This window comes from Pseudophryne corroboree, chromosome 8 (assembly GCF_028390025.1).
Source record: "Pseudophryne corroboree isolate aPseCor3 chromosome 8, aPseCor3.hap2, whole genome shotgun sequence".
NCBI lineage: Eukaryota > Metazoa > Chordata > Amphibia > Anura > Myobatrachidae > Pseudophryne > Pseudophryne corroboree.
Window position 1 is genome coordinate 397,297,656 of NC_086451.1, and position 16,751 is coordinate 397,314,406.

General features: G+C 44.1%; 2 protein-coding genes across 2 annotated transcripts in view; one reads left to right on the forward strand and one right to left on the reverse strand.

Annotated features, from left to right (window-relative positions):
* LOC134949271 (cytochrome P450 2A6-like) overlaps nt 1-1,598 on the reverse strand; it is a 192,714-nt gene extending 191,116 nt beyond the window's left edge. Inside the window, exon 1 of the mRNA XM_063937764.1 lies at nt 1,359-1,598. Within this exon, the coding sequence (XP_063793834.1) occupies nt 1,359-1,538 (180 nt within the window). The 5' untranslated portion in view covers nt 1,539-1,598. The remainder of the gene's footprint in view (nt 1-1,358) is intronic.
* A 7,208-nt stretch (nt 1,599-8,806) lies between these two features.
* On the forward strand, nt 8,807-10,969 carry LOC134947853 (putative nuclease HARBI1). The gene is made up of 4 exons (XM_063935703.1): nt 8,807-9,119; nt 9,203-9,575; nt 9,885-9,906; nt 10,904-10,969. The coding sequence occupies exons 1-3, from the start codon at nt 8,807-8,809 to the stop codon at nt 9,886-9,888; spliced, it is 690 nt and encodes a 229-aa protein (XP_063791773.1). The 3' UTR covers nt 9,889-9,906; nt 10,904-10,969.
* The last annotated feature ends 5,782 nt before the right edge of the window (nt 10,970-16,751 follow it).

Below are 16,751 nucleotides of genomic sequence, written 5' to 3' on the forward strand. Positions count from 1 at the left end.
TGCCATACATGCCCCCTCAGTGCCATATATGCCCCCTCAGTGCCCCCCGTGCCATACATGCCCCCTCAGTGCCATATATGCCCCCTCAGTGCCCCCCGTACCATACATGCCCCCTCAGTGTCCCCCCTCCCCAGCTGCTGTGAAGGAGGGACAAGGAGGGCACAGCACGCGCCTCTCTCATGTCCCTCCTGCATCTCCGTCTCTCTGGTCTAATAAAGAAAGTGCCGGTTCGTGAGCCAATCAGAGCTCACGAACAGCACTTCCTTTATTAGACCAGATGGACGGAGACGCAGGATGGACACGGGAGAGGCGCTCGCGGCGCGCTGTGACCTCCGTGTCCCTCCTTACAGCAGGGAGGGAGAGGAGACAGCAGATTCGACCCCAAGCCACCGCGAGGGCTGCAGGGGCAGTAGTTACGCCACATACGTGTGTGTGTGTGTGTGTGTGTGTGTGTGTGTGTGTGTGTGCGCAGTGGGTTGTAATGGGGCAGTGTTCTGAGGGAGGGGTAGATCAGTAAGGTGTGAGGTGATAAGTGTAAGCTGAGGTGAGGCATGGAGGTGTGAGGAAAGCAGTGTGAGGGGGGGCAGTGAGACTTGGGGGTAACTAGAGAGATATGAGAGGGATAACGAGGCTATTGGGAGGTAACAGTAAGAGCTGGGCTGCCATCAGGGGGGTGCTACAAGGACTGCTGTAACAGGCCCAGACAGCTAGGGAGGCCCGATCCTGGCAGAAGTTGCTCCAGGATGTAGGGAAGTTGATAACGTAGCTGCAGCTGTGGGCAGAGGGGTGAGCCCAGTGAGCTGCTGCTGCAGCCATATACAACGTGTGCTCAGCCTTCAGCACCCGGTGGAAGCAGGGCCTGGCTGCTGGTGACACCCCCCATAACAGCTCCTTGTGGCTCCCATCTGTCTGGCCCCACATGCACACACACATGCTGTCCGGCGCACACTCCAGTGCGGCTTCACACCAGCTAGACCTGCCAGCGGCCAGCCTGTCAGCTCAGTGGTGAGGAGTAGGAAAGAGCACATTGGGCAGAGACAAGAAGGGGTGAAAGGTGATCCGTTCAGAGCAGATGTCCCTGTTTGCTCCTGCTCTCCCTGCTGGTGCCCCAAGATCCCTCCTCCCCCCACTGCTTCTGTCAGCCAGCCAGCCACCCCTCTGCTAGGTAATTCACCCCTTCTCCCCTGAAGTGCCCCAGTAAGCTCCTATTCATTTTTCTTCTCCACCTCCCTTTCCTATTTGGTTAGTCTGTGCCAATAAAGTTGTGCCTAGCGGCCTTGGGGCACAACCAACTTATTCACCTCATTCAGAGACAACATAATCACACACAAATCAAAATTCATTAACCAAGCACTAACCTTTACTAAGCCAGACACTACTCCCTCGGACTGAATCTGCAGATAGTTCCCTAAAAAGGGCAGAGGAAATGGTCCAGGTGGCATCTTCCTTCTTCTCCATGCATATTTCCCATAGGAGACAACTAACATAACAGTTAGAAGAGCCACCAAGAGAACTGTGACGCTCTGAGTGTCAGTCATGTCTATGCAATTCTGTATCTGAGGAGACTCTGCACTGTTTCTCCCTTCTCTGGCTGCACTGGAATGTGGGCGTTGGTAGTTTTGATCTGGATCTGTCAGGACAGCTGTTGTTGGCATGGATGTGTTGGCATTGATCTGGTATATCATATGACAGAGATTGAGAAAAAAGAATAAGGAATCAGAGTAATGGAGAAAAATAGGTCTTTGTTCTTAAAAATCAATTATGTTTCTAATACCTAATAATTATTGTGTTTGTGTAGAACTTACATGAATACATTCCATATTAACAATGTGACTGTTTAGAAAACAGATGGTATTACTTCTTTATAATTTATTCAGCAATGTAATGTTGTTGCTCATATTGTGTTAATTTAAAATATATTCGGAACCCACCTGACATGTGTAATCTGTTTGGATTCATAAAATTCATATACTGTACTGTAGCACCGGTAGTATGTGGAAGGTGTACATTTCTCATAGCAGTGAAAGGATATCATCTAAAGCTATGTGACCAGGACTACACTTAGGGTCCGGTGACCTCTGGCAAAGTGAAGTACCCCCCCCACCACCACCACCACCACCACCACCACCACCACCATCAACCATAACCATATAATAATTTTTGCTTATAACTTTGTCATCCATGCTGTATAGGTAGGTCTGGCCCAAGCCTATTTTTTTTAGCAAAAAATAAAAATGTTGGCGCCCTTTCATGGGATTAACTTCTTAGAGCCACAAAAATGGGGGATGGGGGGGGGGGGGGTAGGGGTGTCTCACAAGAAAGGGATGGGCCAGACAATTTTACCCCAATCTGCATTGCCAGAAATACATAGGTGTGGTCAGACAATCTGCAGTGCCAGATACACATATTCCCCCAGTGCCAGATACACATATGCCCCCAGTGGCAGATACACGTATGCCCTCAGTGCCAGATACACATATACCACCAGTGCCACGAACACAAGTCCCCAGTGCCAGGAACGCATATGCCTCCAGTGACAGATACACATATGCTTCCAGTGCCAGATACACCTATGCCGTCAGTGCCAGATACACATATACCCCCAGTGCCAGATACACATATGTCCCCAGCATCAGATACACATATGCCCCAAGCGCCAGATACACATATACCCCCCAGTGCCAGATACACATATGTCCCCAGCACCAAATACACATATGCTCCCAGCGCCAGATACACATATACCCCCTATGCCAGGTAAACATATGTCCCCAGCAGCAGAAACACATATGCACCCAGTGCCAGATACACATATGTCCCCAGCGCCAGATACACATATGCCTCCAGTGCCAGATACACATACGCACCCAGCACCAGCAGTGCTACTTACCATTGCTCACCTCCGCCCGCCGAAATGTTTGCCTTCAGGGCGCAGGATGGCACCCACAGGCAGGTGTCTGTGTAAATCTATGTAATAAGCTACATGGGAATGTAATTTGTCTTTCAATAACAATGCTACTTCTTATGTAGCTACAAAATGCTAAAATCATAGTAATATGCTATGGTTGTCCAACTGCCCCAAGCTAGAGGCCAAAAACATTATAGGGACGTGAGTAATTGAATTGTGTCTTTAGACACTTTCTAGACACTTTCCTGTTTTATACAGTGATGTTTGGTATTCCTCTATAAACACATTCATGAGAGATAAATTCAGCATACATTTTCCAAGTATTTTCTCAAGGTTTAAGGGGCCTATTTATCACCATTCGCACCCAGGATGCGGATGACAGGTGATATAATCACCCCAACTCGCACTGCAATAAATGACTACATCGTAGGGATATATCAATTATCGCATGCAGGGACAGAGCTTGCGGTCAAGCTCTGTCCCTGCAATACTCCGCAGCATTATCAGGGTATTTTTCGGAAAAAATACCCCGATGTCCTGTTGCGCATGTACCGTCCCCGCCGACATCGCCGCTACCGCTGCTGCCGGACCGCCCTACCCTGTCGCGACTACCCCCGCATGCTGCGATCCCCCCCGCCTCCCAGAAGATCAATATGCTCACCAGTCCAGGGAGCCGGTCCGCGCTGTTCCGGCTGGGCTGCTCGGCGCCGGATCCTTTGCGCTGCGGTTACCCCCAGTGCTGTAAAGTGCGCTGCCGCTTTGCAGCGTCACTTTGCTGCACTGGGGTCACTTTGCAGCACATGGAGTGCCCGGCGCCTCGCAGTGCTTACCGGAGCAGCGGACACCGGGTCCCTGGACAGGTGAGAATGGGTTTTTTTGTTGTTGTTTTTTTAACATGGTGATCAGCTTGAGTGTCAATCGGACACACAGAGATAATCTCTCTGCCGGGTCCCCACTCAGCTTTCTCTGCCATCCTGAGCTGGTGAGATTATCACAGGGCACACTCTGGTATTTTTTCAAAAAAAATGTTTTAGTAAATTCGGCCACATCACATTTTCCATTATTAGTATGGGGAATGCGATGTGGGTTACTAAAAAAAAATGTGATTTAAAGTGTTTGGAGCAGTTTTTCATGAAAACTGCTCCAAATGCCCTTTAATATATTCAGGTGATCCTAAAATAATGAGAAAAAGGGTGTTTTCACACCTTTTTCACATTATTTTATTAAAAATAATTTTATAAATAGACCCCTAAGTCAGAAACTAGATTGGCATTTGGTTTGTGTTTTAAAGGTACTTGAAAACTTTTGCTCAATGTCATACTATGGCCCTCATTCCGAGTTGGTCGCTAAGAGTCTTCGCAACGCAAATGTACGAAATGTAAGTATCTGCGCATGCGCAAATGCGTGATTACGCATGCGCGAGTACATACGTACGACAACTGTGCAAAATTACTCAGAAAAAAAAAAGCCGTAACTGGCAAACGAAAACGAGGAGTGGCGTGGGCGTGGCAGAGGCGAGACTTCGCAATGCTCCGACATGGGCGTGAAAGTGGGCGTACAGTGTGGGAGTATGCAACTCGCAATGGGTGTGTTTTTCGCAAATAAACATTGTCGCTGTTAAAACTAACATAGGAAACCGTAGCAACATTCACGCAGCAGCCGAGTAGGTCTGCAGTTACTCTACATTTGCGAAGTACTGGTACAAGTGTGTATGCAGTAATTAGCAGTTAATTGGATAGCACATTCATCTGATGTCCAATTACTTGTTAATTAATGAGCAGATGAAAGTTACCAACCAGCAATTGTCTGAACACACATTACATGTTTATTCTACTCACATATAAATCTCACACACTGCCAAAGAAGGGTGTGATTTTTGTTGAAGTTGTTGTGTAAGCATTTTTTAAACTTGTTTTAATGTGTGTAAGATTCCCAAATACAAACAAGTGAAAATATTTGTGAAAGTGTTTGAAATCTGCAACATTTTTTACAAATAATCCAACACCCACATAATGCAGCATACACTTTAATTTAGTCTTAAAAGTCACAATAATATTTGATTATAATATCTGACAATGTTTGAAATGATGTCCTGTTGACCATAGATATTTATAAAATGCGTTGTGTCTGTTTACTTAATATGGACATTAAAGTGTGGTGCAAAGCATACCTTTTTTTTTTTTTTTTTGCAATTTTTAAGGAGAATTTGCAGATTGGTCTACAAGTGTCTATATGCTGACCTAATCTTTCTGGAACTGCATTACCTTGAAGAAACTGCACAAATTTTTAAAATATGTTTTTTATTACTATAATAATATTTCACAACATTTAAACAACATGGCTCCACGTGAGTCGCACAGGCAGAGATGGACCAAGCAGCAAGCAGATGGCACTGACAATCATTAGATAGCAGAACTCAGTACTCTGCAAAATTCTGCTTCTGACAAAAGTATATTTTTTAAGCATAAATAAAACATGACACACCCTGCCACACACAAATTTTAAACCAAATGAGAAAGAATTAGGATCCACCACACAAACACAACAATACATAGCACACTAGTAAGAGGAAGATGGCTCTGGTTTTTATACACATAAACTCACAGGCTACAATACATCCAAACAGAAAGAATACATTTCACTAAGAGGGAGTTATCCATTCTGGCCACACAAGCCAACTCCAAAAATACATAGAGGCAACATCAAAAACATGGGTGCTGCCCATCTGGAAAGACATCATTTTCTTCTTTTTCTCCCCGCCTGAGGCTGTTCTTCTTTGGAAGGTCTGCGGAGCGACCTTCGTTGGGCCTGCCCAGTAGGCTGTTCTTCCTGGGCAGGGGCAGGGGAGGGAGCCGATGTGGGTGGCTCTCTGCCACTGTGGGCAAGGGAGACAGCGATGGCCTGGAGCCCTTGCAAGATGTTATTTGCAAGGCTTTGGAATGAGGAGGCAAGTTGTTCTTGGCCCTGCCTGATCTCTGCCAGACGTTGGCAGAGTTGAGCAACACCTTGCTCAACACAGGTTCGGTGCTCAGTGAGCCGGACAGCTATCTGGCTTACCTCCCGGATGACCCCGTCTTGAAACCGATTTAGGCTCTCACCATACCTAGCGATTTCAAGCAGGATCTCCGGGATAGCAGAGGGTTGGGTGGGGGGGCCAATAGGAACCTGCAGAGGTGGGATTTGTTGGCCCACACTGCCAGACTCACTAGGTCCCTCCACCTCAGCCTCAACCACATAACCGTCCTGTGACTCAAACGGATCACCCCCCTGTGCTGTGTTTTGTGGCAAGCAAATAGAAGAATGTGTGGGGAAAAAGTTGGATACAAAATTAGTTTATTATTATAAATACAGTCAAAATTACAGACAACTAAATGTGTAAACTTACCTTCCAAGTCATGTCCCGTCAGGATCTCAGGCAGGTCCGTGTCCATATGAGACACCCCTTGGCCCTCCTCATAACTGACACAGGGCATCGCCATCTCCTCCAAGTCAGTATACTCCACAGCGACAGGTGCTCCTCCACCTGTAGCCCTTGAGGCATTCCACTCCGCAGCCCTCTTTGCCTTCAGGCGGGATTTGAAGTCGGCCCACCTACATATGTATTGTGAAAGAGGGACAAAGTAGAGTCTTATTATTTGTCTAAGCTAATATATAGGACACGTGTTCTGCTTGTGTTTGCTAGACATAACATCACATGTAACTACATTTTTTAGTCAACTTATCACAGAAAAATGACTGTCAAGATGCACTTACCGTCGTCTCACTTCCTGTGATGTTCTGACGACAGAGCCAACTTCATTCACAGATTTTGTGATGTCTCTCCAGATGCGATCTTTTGAAGCAGCCCCCATGTTTTTTGGGCCTCTATGTATTTTGGACATGGCCTGCGTGACCAAAACACGCAACTCCCTCTTAGTGAATGCAGGCTGTCTTTTCTTCCGTCTGGAGGTAGCCTGTGAGGTTTCTTCTTGTTGGTCATCACCATCTTCCTCCTCACTAGCAGCTTCTGTCTGTTGTGTTTGTGTGGCTAAAGCCAATTCTCCCTCAGTTTGGTCACTATGTGTGTGTGGCAGGGTATCCCCAGTCAATTGTTGGGGTTCAGAAGCAGACATTTGCAGAGTACTAGGTCCTGCCTCTTCAACATCCGCAGAGGCGTATTCCAACATGCGCCTTAGGCAATCTAGGCGTCTTTTCCGCAATGCCATCTCCTGCTCTGCAATGCGGTCCATCTCTGCTGCGATTTGCTCACGAGAAGCCATGTTTGCGATGACGTGTGTACGCCGAGGTGTGTGCTTATTTATACCTACGTGCGTCGCGTTAATTCACACAGGTGTACAATGTTAATCTGGTTACTGATTGCACTGCTTATTTAAGGGCCTACTTTGCACGCTGTGAGTGTAGGTAGTTTGGAGTTTCACTGTTGAGTTTGTTGGCTTGTGCGTGAAGGTGCTATAGGATTTTTCCAAATGAGTAATTGTCAAGCATACATTTGTCCTTTCGTTTGCATTTAGAATATAGACAGTGTAGCATTTTGTCTGCGAATTTACGTTTGTGAGTATTCTGGAATTCGTCTTGTTGTTTTTTTTATTTTAAAAAAGTTTTTATTTTATGTTGATTGTTTGTTAGTCTTTTTTACACATATATATTTTGCTAGTCCATTTGTGCAAATAAACCTGTGCTTCATTGCTTTTACTGTCATTTTTGGTCTCTTGTAGGAGAATTGTTTTGGGTGACGTAACCCTAGTCTATTATTTCAAATTTGTGTGCTATATAACACAAATTGGTCCTTTCTTTATTTTGGATCAGGTAAGTTCCCTTGGCCTGTGTTGGTGCCTGTTTGTGTTAATGGTCTGTATGTTGTTTATGACTGTCATTTTTGGTCTCTTGTAGGAGAATTGTTTTGGGTGACGTAACCCTAGTCTATTATTTCAAATTTGTGTGCTATATAACACAAATTGGTCCTTTCTTTATTTTGGATCAGGTAAGTTCCCTTGGCCTGTGTTGGTGCCTGTTTGTGTTTGTTCAAAGTGTTTTGATAATGTTTGTTTTCCATCTTGTTAATAAATGCTATGTTTTTTACCAGGATTGATCTGCAAAGTAGTGTTGTTCTTGGCTGGACTAGCTACTAAAGGGCTAACTTTTTGTTTGTTTTATTGTAATTTTTTAAACCAATTAGTCATTATTTTTTAGTAGGTGTTTGTGATGTGTTTGATGCTGTGTTTTTTTTTTAAATACTATTTTTAACATTTACAATTTAACATATGTAGCTTTCATCAAAAAAATAATTTTGTTTATCTTTTTTGTTATAATATTCCTTTTGTTCCTGAATTGAACTCAGAAAAAATGTCTTACGCTCCTGCAGTAAGTTGACACCCCCTTTTTTTTTTATAAATTTTGGTTGTATATTTTTTGGACTTTGTTTTTGTCTTATTCAACCTTTTTTTGTTTTATTTTTTAAAGTGTGTGATGTCAATATTTATTGCTGCCGAAGCCCTACCTCCCCAACCCACGCCAGCACTCCCACCCCAACCGCCAGCCCCACAACCACAACTGGCTCCTCATCAACCAAGGCAACGGAGGCGTGCTAGGCCACCAATTTTCCGACCCCGTGTCCTACTTTTTGGGATGCCAGATGATGTGGTTGTACGTAGATACAGGCTGCCACCACATCTAATCCTAGACACTCTCTCCATAATAGAGAGTGATCTGGAGTCTGAAATTCGGTATCCTACAGCAATACCACCATTGACACAATTCCTTGCTGTGTTACATTTTTTGGCTACAGGCTCTTATCAGCATGTGGTAGGAGACCTGGTTGGCATGTCGCAGGGCCAGTTCAGTAAGGTCCTGCGGCGTGTCTGCCAGGCTTTCCTAAAGTGTGTGAAGCAATTTATTGCTATGCCTTTGGATGTTGGTGCCCTAGATGTGGTGAAGCGGCAATTTGAGGAAGGTGGTAGTCGCTTCCCACATGTTATTGGGGTTGTGGATGGCACACATGTAGCTATTCAGCCACCAAAACATAATGAAGAAATTTATAGAAACAGGAAACTGTTTCATTCTCTGAATGTAATGGTTGTTTGTGGGCCATCCCTCCAGATCCTTTCCCTGAATGCAAAGTTTACTGGAAGTTCCCATGATGCGTATGTCATTAGACAATCAGGGATATGGCACAGATTAAGATCAAGTCAACGAGCAGACATGTGGTTATTGGGTGAGTTGTTGCACAATTTTGTGTAAAATATTTTAATTTTTTAAAAAATAGACTATTTCTAATTTTGGTTTATCATCAAACAGGAGACCGTGGATATCCTTGCACCCCCTGGCTCATGACTCCTTACCGTAATCCCAGGCCAGGACCACAGACGGCATTTAACTCCGCGCTTACTGCCACTAGGCAGCTGGTGGAGCGCACAATTGGGGTCCTTAAAGGGCGGTTTCGTGTGCTCCACCGCACTGGTGGCGACATCATGTATTCGCCGGAGATGGCAAGTAAACTAGTGGTCCTGTGCGCTATACTACACAACATCGCGGTAAGGAGTAGCGTAGAGCTTCCTCAGACAGAGGAATTGCCTGATGAGGAGCCAGGGGTTGTCCGACACTTCGGTGGGGGGAGTGTTACACGGAGGGGGAGCCAAGTCAGGGCAAGCATTGTTGCGGAATATTTCAGGTATAGTGTTTTAAGTTTCTCTTTTTTAATCAAAATAAAACCACAGTATGCTTTTGTATTTTGATTAATTTTGTCATTTTGTTTGCTATTGTAAGGCCATTGGGTAATTATTTTTTGGCTTTGGAATATGTAATATTTATTTGCCACTAAATCCGTTAACACGTTAAGCTTACAATGTGTTATTTGCAAAAACAATACAGTGATGTTGCTAAATAGTGTCCTTATTTGTTTTCTATCCTAAAATCCTGTTTATTTCAACAAACACACAAACAAATGAAACTTAATGTTGTCCACTTTGTGACTGTCCAGCTGAATGATCACACAAACTGTGGTGAGTACACAGATATGTATCTGAATTTACCCAAAACTGTGTGTGTGTCTGTGTCTGTTTGTTTTGTTTTATGTTTTAATTTTTTAAAAATTCCTTCTGCGAATGCGTATTTCCGCTCGTGCTAATTAACACTCTGCTCTTCCCAGCATTGCAAAGATCAATAAAGTTATTAGAAATTACAGCATAGATTTTGGACCAATCACATGCTAGCAGACACTATAAATATATGCCCAAATAAGGAAAACGCCATTGCCATGATGCGTGCGGCACCTTTCACCAGGCGGGAGCTCCGCGTCCTGGTTGCGGTGATGGACCGCCGCGTAGGCCGCGTTGGGCGCTTCATCCCAAATCGGGTTAAGCGCGAGGCCTACGCGGAGGTCCGCCGCCTGCTGCGTTCTCGCGTCCGCAGCAGGCGGACAATAATACAGTTGGAGAGGAGATGGAGTGATCTCCGCAGGAGGACTCCAGAGCTGTTGGCGGAGATCCGGCAGCAAATCCGCGCAATGCATGCACGCAGTAAGTTACATTACATAAGATTAATAGCATAAATTGTGCAAATTTACACTAAGTGGTAGGCTAATTGCAACACTGAGTGAACATTTTTTTACAATAGGACAGTGTGTGTGGTTAGGGCAAACAGTACTGACTGTTGCAAAATGTCACCAAACAAGTGCATGTTTTCCTGAATAAAAAACCAGGCAGGAAACTGTACCAAAAAACTTGATCAGTGCTGTCTATATAATAAGGTGGCTTGAATAGTGATCTGGTGATGTTGCCTAGACCAATCAATATGACTCAATGGAATAGATTAAGGAATGAGCGTCCAAATAATTGTTTGGACTCATTTAGTTTGCTGTGGGCAACATGAAGAGGATTTTTTTTTTTTTGTTTAAAAAAAACCACTGTGTCTTTTACATGGAACAGAACAGTGAAATTTACAATTGTTTAGTATGTAATTTAACATGCAAATTAAATTTTAACACAAATATCATTATAGGACGACCACAACGGCAAGCAACACATGAGGCACCATCTCAGCCCCCTTCCCCTTCTCACTCCCCCTCCACTTCCCTGTCCCCCTCCCCTTCTCACTCCCCCTCCCCTTCCCAATCCCCCTCACCTTCCCAGTCCCCCTCAGCTTCCCAATCCCCCTCTGCTTCCCAGTCCCCCTCAGCTTCCCAATCCCCCTCTGCTTCCCAGTCCCCCTCAGCTTCCCAGTCACCCTCAGCTTCCCAGGCCCACTCCACTTTCCACTCCCCTTCTCACCCCACCTCTCCTTCTCTTTCTGTGACCCCTTCTCCTCCTTCCCATACCCCTTCTCCTTCAACTTCCAAATCACCTTCTCAGCCCCCCTCACCCTCTATTGGCCTAACATTCTCTCCGCCCCCCTCGCCCTCTCAATCAGACCCACCCTCTGAAATAACATCCCCAATCCCTCCTCCTTCCCCCATCCAGCCTCCTTCCCCCATCCCTCCTCCTTCCCCAATCCCTCCTCCTTCCCCCATCCAGCCACCTTCCCCCATCCAGCTGGCATCACCACCCAGCGAATGGGCAGAAGAAGCCCCAGATGGGCTAAGTGACAATGTTGTGGAGGAAAGTAAGTGTTTTTACATTTTTACAATAATGATTACCTACTTAGACTTACAATCTCAAAACATGCCCTGTTGTACTGTTGGGAATACGCTACCAAGGAAAAAAAAAAGAGTTATTATTCATGGTGTACATGTTGCATTGAATTTTTAAAGAGTGTCATTATATGTAGTGTTATGTGTGCAATGTTTTGTGTGTCCACTCTAGGTCGACACTCATTAGTTCAACAGGGTTGCCAGGACAACATGGTTTATCTGTGCTCAGTTTTGATGGTAACATTTCTACTTAAGTGGAGTTCTCTTTAACATGGGACGTTGCCCATAGCAACCAATAAGATTATAGTTTAAATTTGTAAGTCCACTTTTACAAGATAATATTTTTATTTTTATTGGTTGCTATGGGCAACGTCCCTTCTTAAATAGAACTCCAGTAGTAATAAATGTACCCCATGGTGTGGTCCACTTTCTTGTAATAAACAAAAAAAGATTGCTGAGCAGGCTTGTGTGTTGTTCTGCTACTGATTTATCTTGAAAACAGCCATGATGTCGTCACTTAGGAATTAAAGCAGGCCTCTCCAAACTGCGGACATACAGCTGCTGAGAAACTACACATTCCAGCATGCCCTGACACCGTTTTGCATTCTCTGTCCCCAAAACTGTGTCAAGGCATGCTGGTCTATGTAGTTTCACAACAGCTGGAGGGCATCAGTTTGGCCAGGCCTGCATTAAAGTGTGCTTTGTGCCCTGCTTGTATAATAGGTAATGTGAGTAAGTTATTAATGTTTTCTTTGACTCTTCTTTTCAGATTCTGCAGTTGGAGATCCCAGCACTTTGCCTGAACTTTTAGGGCGGCTGAAAGCCCATTTAAGGGAAGTGTTAGCAGATATCGAGGCAATTGAAAAAAATCTGTGATATTTTTATTTTAATTTTGTTAAAAGTTTCTTAAAAAAACAAATAAAAAAAATAAAAAAATTGTTGAAGTTAAGTGGGTGTTGTGCTTATTTATGCTATAAAGGAACAGCACATTGCCTTGCAGAAATTGGTGACCTTAAACAGTTCACACATCTTACTTAAGCTTAAAAATAAAAATATAAAACACAAAATTCTACACACACAAAACTCGTTAGGAAGTTATGGTTTTTAAATACATGAAAAGACATTTATTCACACACTACACAATACTTCAAACATTTGCATTATAACAATAAAAATTACAATATCTATATTTTACAAATTTAAACAACAATGTTTCTGGCCAATTAGAGCTACAAAGTGTTCTTCTGGTTTACTTTGGAGACTTAATTGGTCAGGACCATTGACATTAATTACACTAATTGGGTTCGTAATTGAGGAGGGCTTGTGGACTTTTAACATAAAGGTGTAATTCCACTGAATAGGGGAAAAAAAAGCATTGTGGTGCGTTTGTCCACAAAAGTGTGCACTTTTAACATGGATGGGTAAATATACTAAAACTTAGTAATTTTACGATGAAGTATGTGTTAATGCGATAGTTTCGCAATGCTGCGATGGTTTCGCATTGCTGCGATGTCATTTTGCGGACGCCCACTTTGTGTAATACTGCGTACGAATGTGCAAAAATACGTTGGGGGCGGATGTTCGCAAATTTACTACACTAACGCAACTTTGCGAATGTGTTGTGCGAACGAAAAACTTAGCGACCAACTCGGAATGAGGGCCTATACTTTGTATATCGATAGCACTTGAGAGACTGCAGCGATTTTCTTACTGTCCTCTCAGTCAACAGAAGATACCACCCTGTGTGTTATATTTCCTGTGAGATTTCCTTTGTATTGTATATTTAAACAAGGGAGCGCTAAGAACAGGGTCAGTTTAAATCACACATTTATTACAATCCTCATATAAACAGCAAATAAAATCAAGGATAATATCCGGATATTAAAAACAATATAGTGCACTCTTTATTTAGTCCCATGCACTGAGCTCGAATTAGTAATTGTCTATTCACACAGATAGATCCGTACAATCTCCACTGGTACGCATTAATTGTGTCCAATTGTAACCATGCTGTCTTGATAATTAATTGGCTTTAAACAAGGCAACCTTCTTATTATTTGTATCCAGCAAAAATGTATCAGTCACTGGAAGGCTCCTTAATAGATAGCAGTAGGGGGAGAGCGCTGTGTAGTAAATGGATGCACAGCGGTATGCTACGACCCCTACGTCCCAGCCGCAGCACGTCTTTTGAAAGGTTACTCACAGCCGCCTCTGCTTCCCTCGGGGTGCAGACCGTTTTGCACTCGGTCCTGCTGTTGCTTTATCCCCGGTCAGGTTTCCATTGCGCTGCGTGCGGTAGTGGGATCCGTTCGTGAAAGAGCTCCGGGCACCGGAATCCAAGTAGTGAACGCCCCTCTTTGTATTGTAAGTTGTTATAATGTACTGTGGTGGTTATTCAGGTTTGTTAGCAAACTAAAAAAGCAAGCAATTGAGCAAATCCATGTTGCACTGCAGGTGGGGCAGATGTAACATGTGCAGAGAGAGTTAGATTTTGGGTGGGTTATATCAGTGGCGTCACAAGGCGGGTGCGGGGGGTGCGGCCGGCACCCGGGTGTGACACCTGGAGGGGGTGACACCAAATGTCAGCTCCTCCGCAGTGACAGGAGCCAGGTGCTGCAGTGTGAAATTCCGCTACAGCACCCGGCTCCTGTCATAGCAGAGGAGCCGACAGCACACTGAAACCGTCTCTGGGGGAAGCCCAGCATCTCCGGAGATGCTGGGCACGCCCCCAGAGTGACGATAGCAGTTTCCCCGCTAAGCCACGCCCCCTAGCTGTAAGGTCACGCCCCCTTTTTGCCGCGATCGCGGCAGTACATCAGGGGTGCGCACCGGGTGTCACCACACCTGGTGACGCCTCTGGGTTATATTGTTTCTGTGCATGTTAAATCCTAGCTGCTAATTTTTACATTGCAATTTAGCTTTCAGTTTGAACACAGCCCACCCCAATCTAATCTCTCTGCACATGTTACCTGCAGTGCAACATGGTTTTGCCCATTAGTGTGTTATTTTTTGGTTTGCTAACAAACCTGAATAAGGCCCTGTATTTTTAATGTAACATTTTAATTCTTATAATTTTTGCAACTAGGCATTGTACTTGTTTATGTAAAGTGTTTTTATATTCTCTGAATGAAAACCTTACTCTTTGAAGAATCTATTAACTACTTAGTCTATGTTATAACTATACAGTTATTGTGGGATTATTTAGCTGACCAAGAGTTTCTGCCACAGAGACTGCACCATTGTAACTACAGCAAGGCAACTGAGTGATATAGATTCTTCCCTAGAGGAGTGTTTCAATAAACAGTGATGAGAAAATATTAATTGTGTATATACAGCAGTATTAAGCCCTACCGTGTATACATCACAACATGATATTTGCATATGATCAGTCCAGACCAGAGGCGTCACCATGTGTGATGACAGCCGGTGCGCACTCTGCATTACAACACCCCAAACTCACCCCGCCGCAGCCACGGCCACCCAAAAAGGGGGCATGAACTAATTTAAATGGATTAAAAACAGATATCTGTGGTCACAAACTTTGCGCTAATAGCAGCCCCTGTCCCAAATGGTAAAGCAGTGTCACCAACACTTACAGAGAACAATACAATAGAATAGAAAAATTTACCATACAGGTCAAGGCGCTTAGATATTAAATAGACCAAGATCTAATGCAGATTTCATTGATCCAGGATATGCTTAAAACAATAAAAAGAACACCATCATAGTTTAAAATGTTACATATATCGACATATACTGAAAATAAAATTTTGGACTCGTACCCCAACTTGTGGTCTACTCAATAGTAGACATATATCGCTTTAGTCAGGGGATAGGTCAACAGGATGGTGATTCCCAATCTTTTTCCAACCTTCCTTGAAGACAGCAATCTTCCCCAAGCAGAGTGTTCACAATATATAAAATTGGAAAAAAACTCCAAATAGTGTAACACCATTTATTAAAACATCCAATAAAAACACTTTGGGTAGATAGTGGACTCTCACCAGATGTACAAAATAAACTAGCATGTAATGATCCAGGCGTCCCCAGGAACCAGCATGCGAGCAGATGAGTGATCCACGTCTCCTCCCATCTCCTCCACCAACGCGTTTCGATAACACTGGGTTATCTTTTTCAAGGTATGGGAAACATTGATATAGAGGAGGTATTTATACCCCTCTTAATACACTCAAATCATAGTTTATGAGTATTACCTAAAACCAGACACAGATCGACTAACAAAGGAATTAAAAAAACATTGGCCATTATTAAAAAGGGATCCAGTTATCGGAATGGAACTGCCAGATGAGCCTATTTGTATATATAGGAGAGCTCAGAACATTCATTCTAAATTAGTGCATAGTTTCTGTTATGCACACCAGTGCCTACAGGAATGTACTGGTGTCTGAACGGAGAGGGATGCAAAACAAATGAACTCACAGACAGACTGGGGAATATGACATTATGTACACAGAAGGTGATAGGGTAACAAAATAAACACAAAGTGAACAGAGAAGCCCAGAGGCTAAGAAACTGGGTGTCTCCCTAGTATTAGGAGTGCTCAGATGGAAAGAAGCAAGATGTTGTGTTTTAATACGCTAAGGGCAACAGCAAAACCCTAAAGGGTTACGAACGGGTGTGGCAGTAAACTCCTTGGTCAGAGATGGAATAATAGACACAAGGAGAGTCTCCACAATCCTAGTCCTCACTTGCAGTGCACTGGTTCAGCTTACAGCCACTAAACTGACACCAGAACACCTTGCACTGTGAGGAAGGATTTTGGCAGGCAAGTCTGAGAATACAGCCGCAAACTTGCTAAGTTCACAGAGTAGCAAAAGAACCCCAGCAAGTTAAACGACTGACTCCAGTCTTACTGCTAGGTCTGGATTGGCAGAGCGTAGTACCAAATCCCAAGGCCTATTTGCAGTAAGCAACAACAAATACAAAGCTACACAGTACTGGCTAACTTTCAGGAACTGACTAACCAACAAAGATGCAGCAGCATCAGCTTCACCTGAGAAGAGGCCTTATATAGCAGGTGCTGTCCACGCCCCACTCAGACCTCACAGACTGTGAGCACAAAAACCAGCACCGGATCCCCTGCCGTGCACAAAGCCTGTAACCACTGCACAGCAAAAGACCCGAACCGGAGTATCAGCTGCGCTCAGGCCACTCCGTTAGCACTTGTCTCCCGGTTGCCATGACGACGTGGCAGCACAG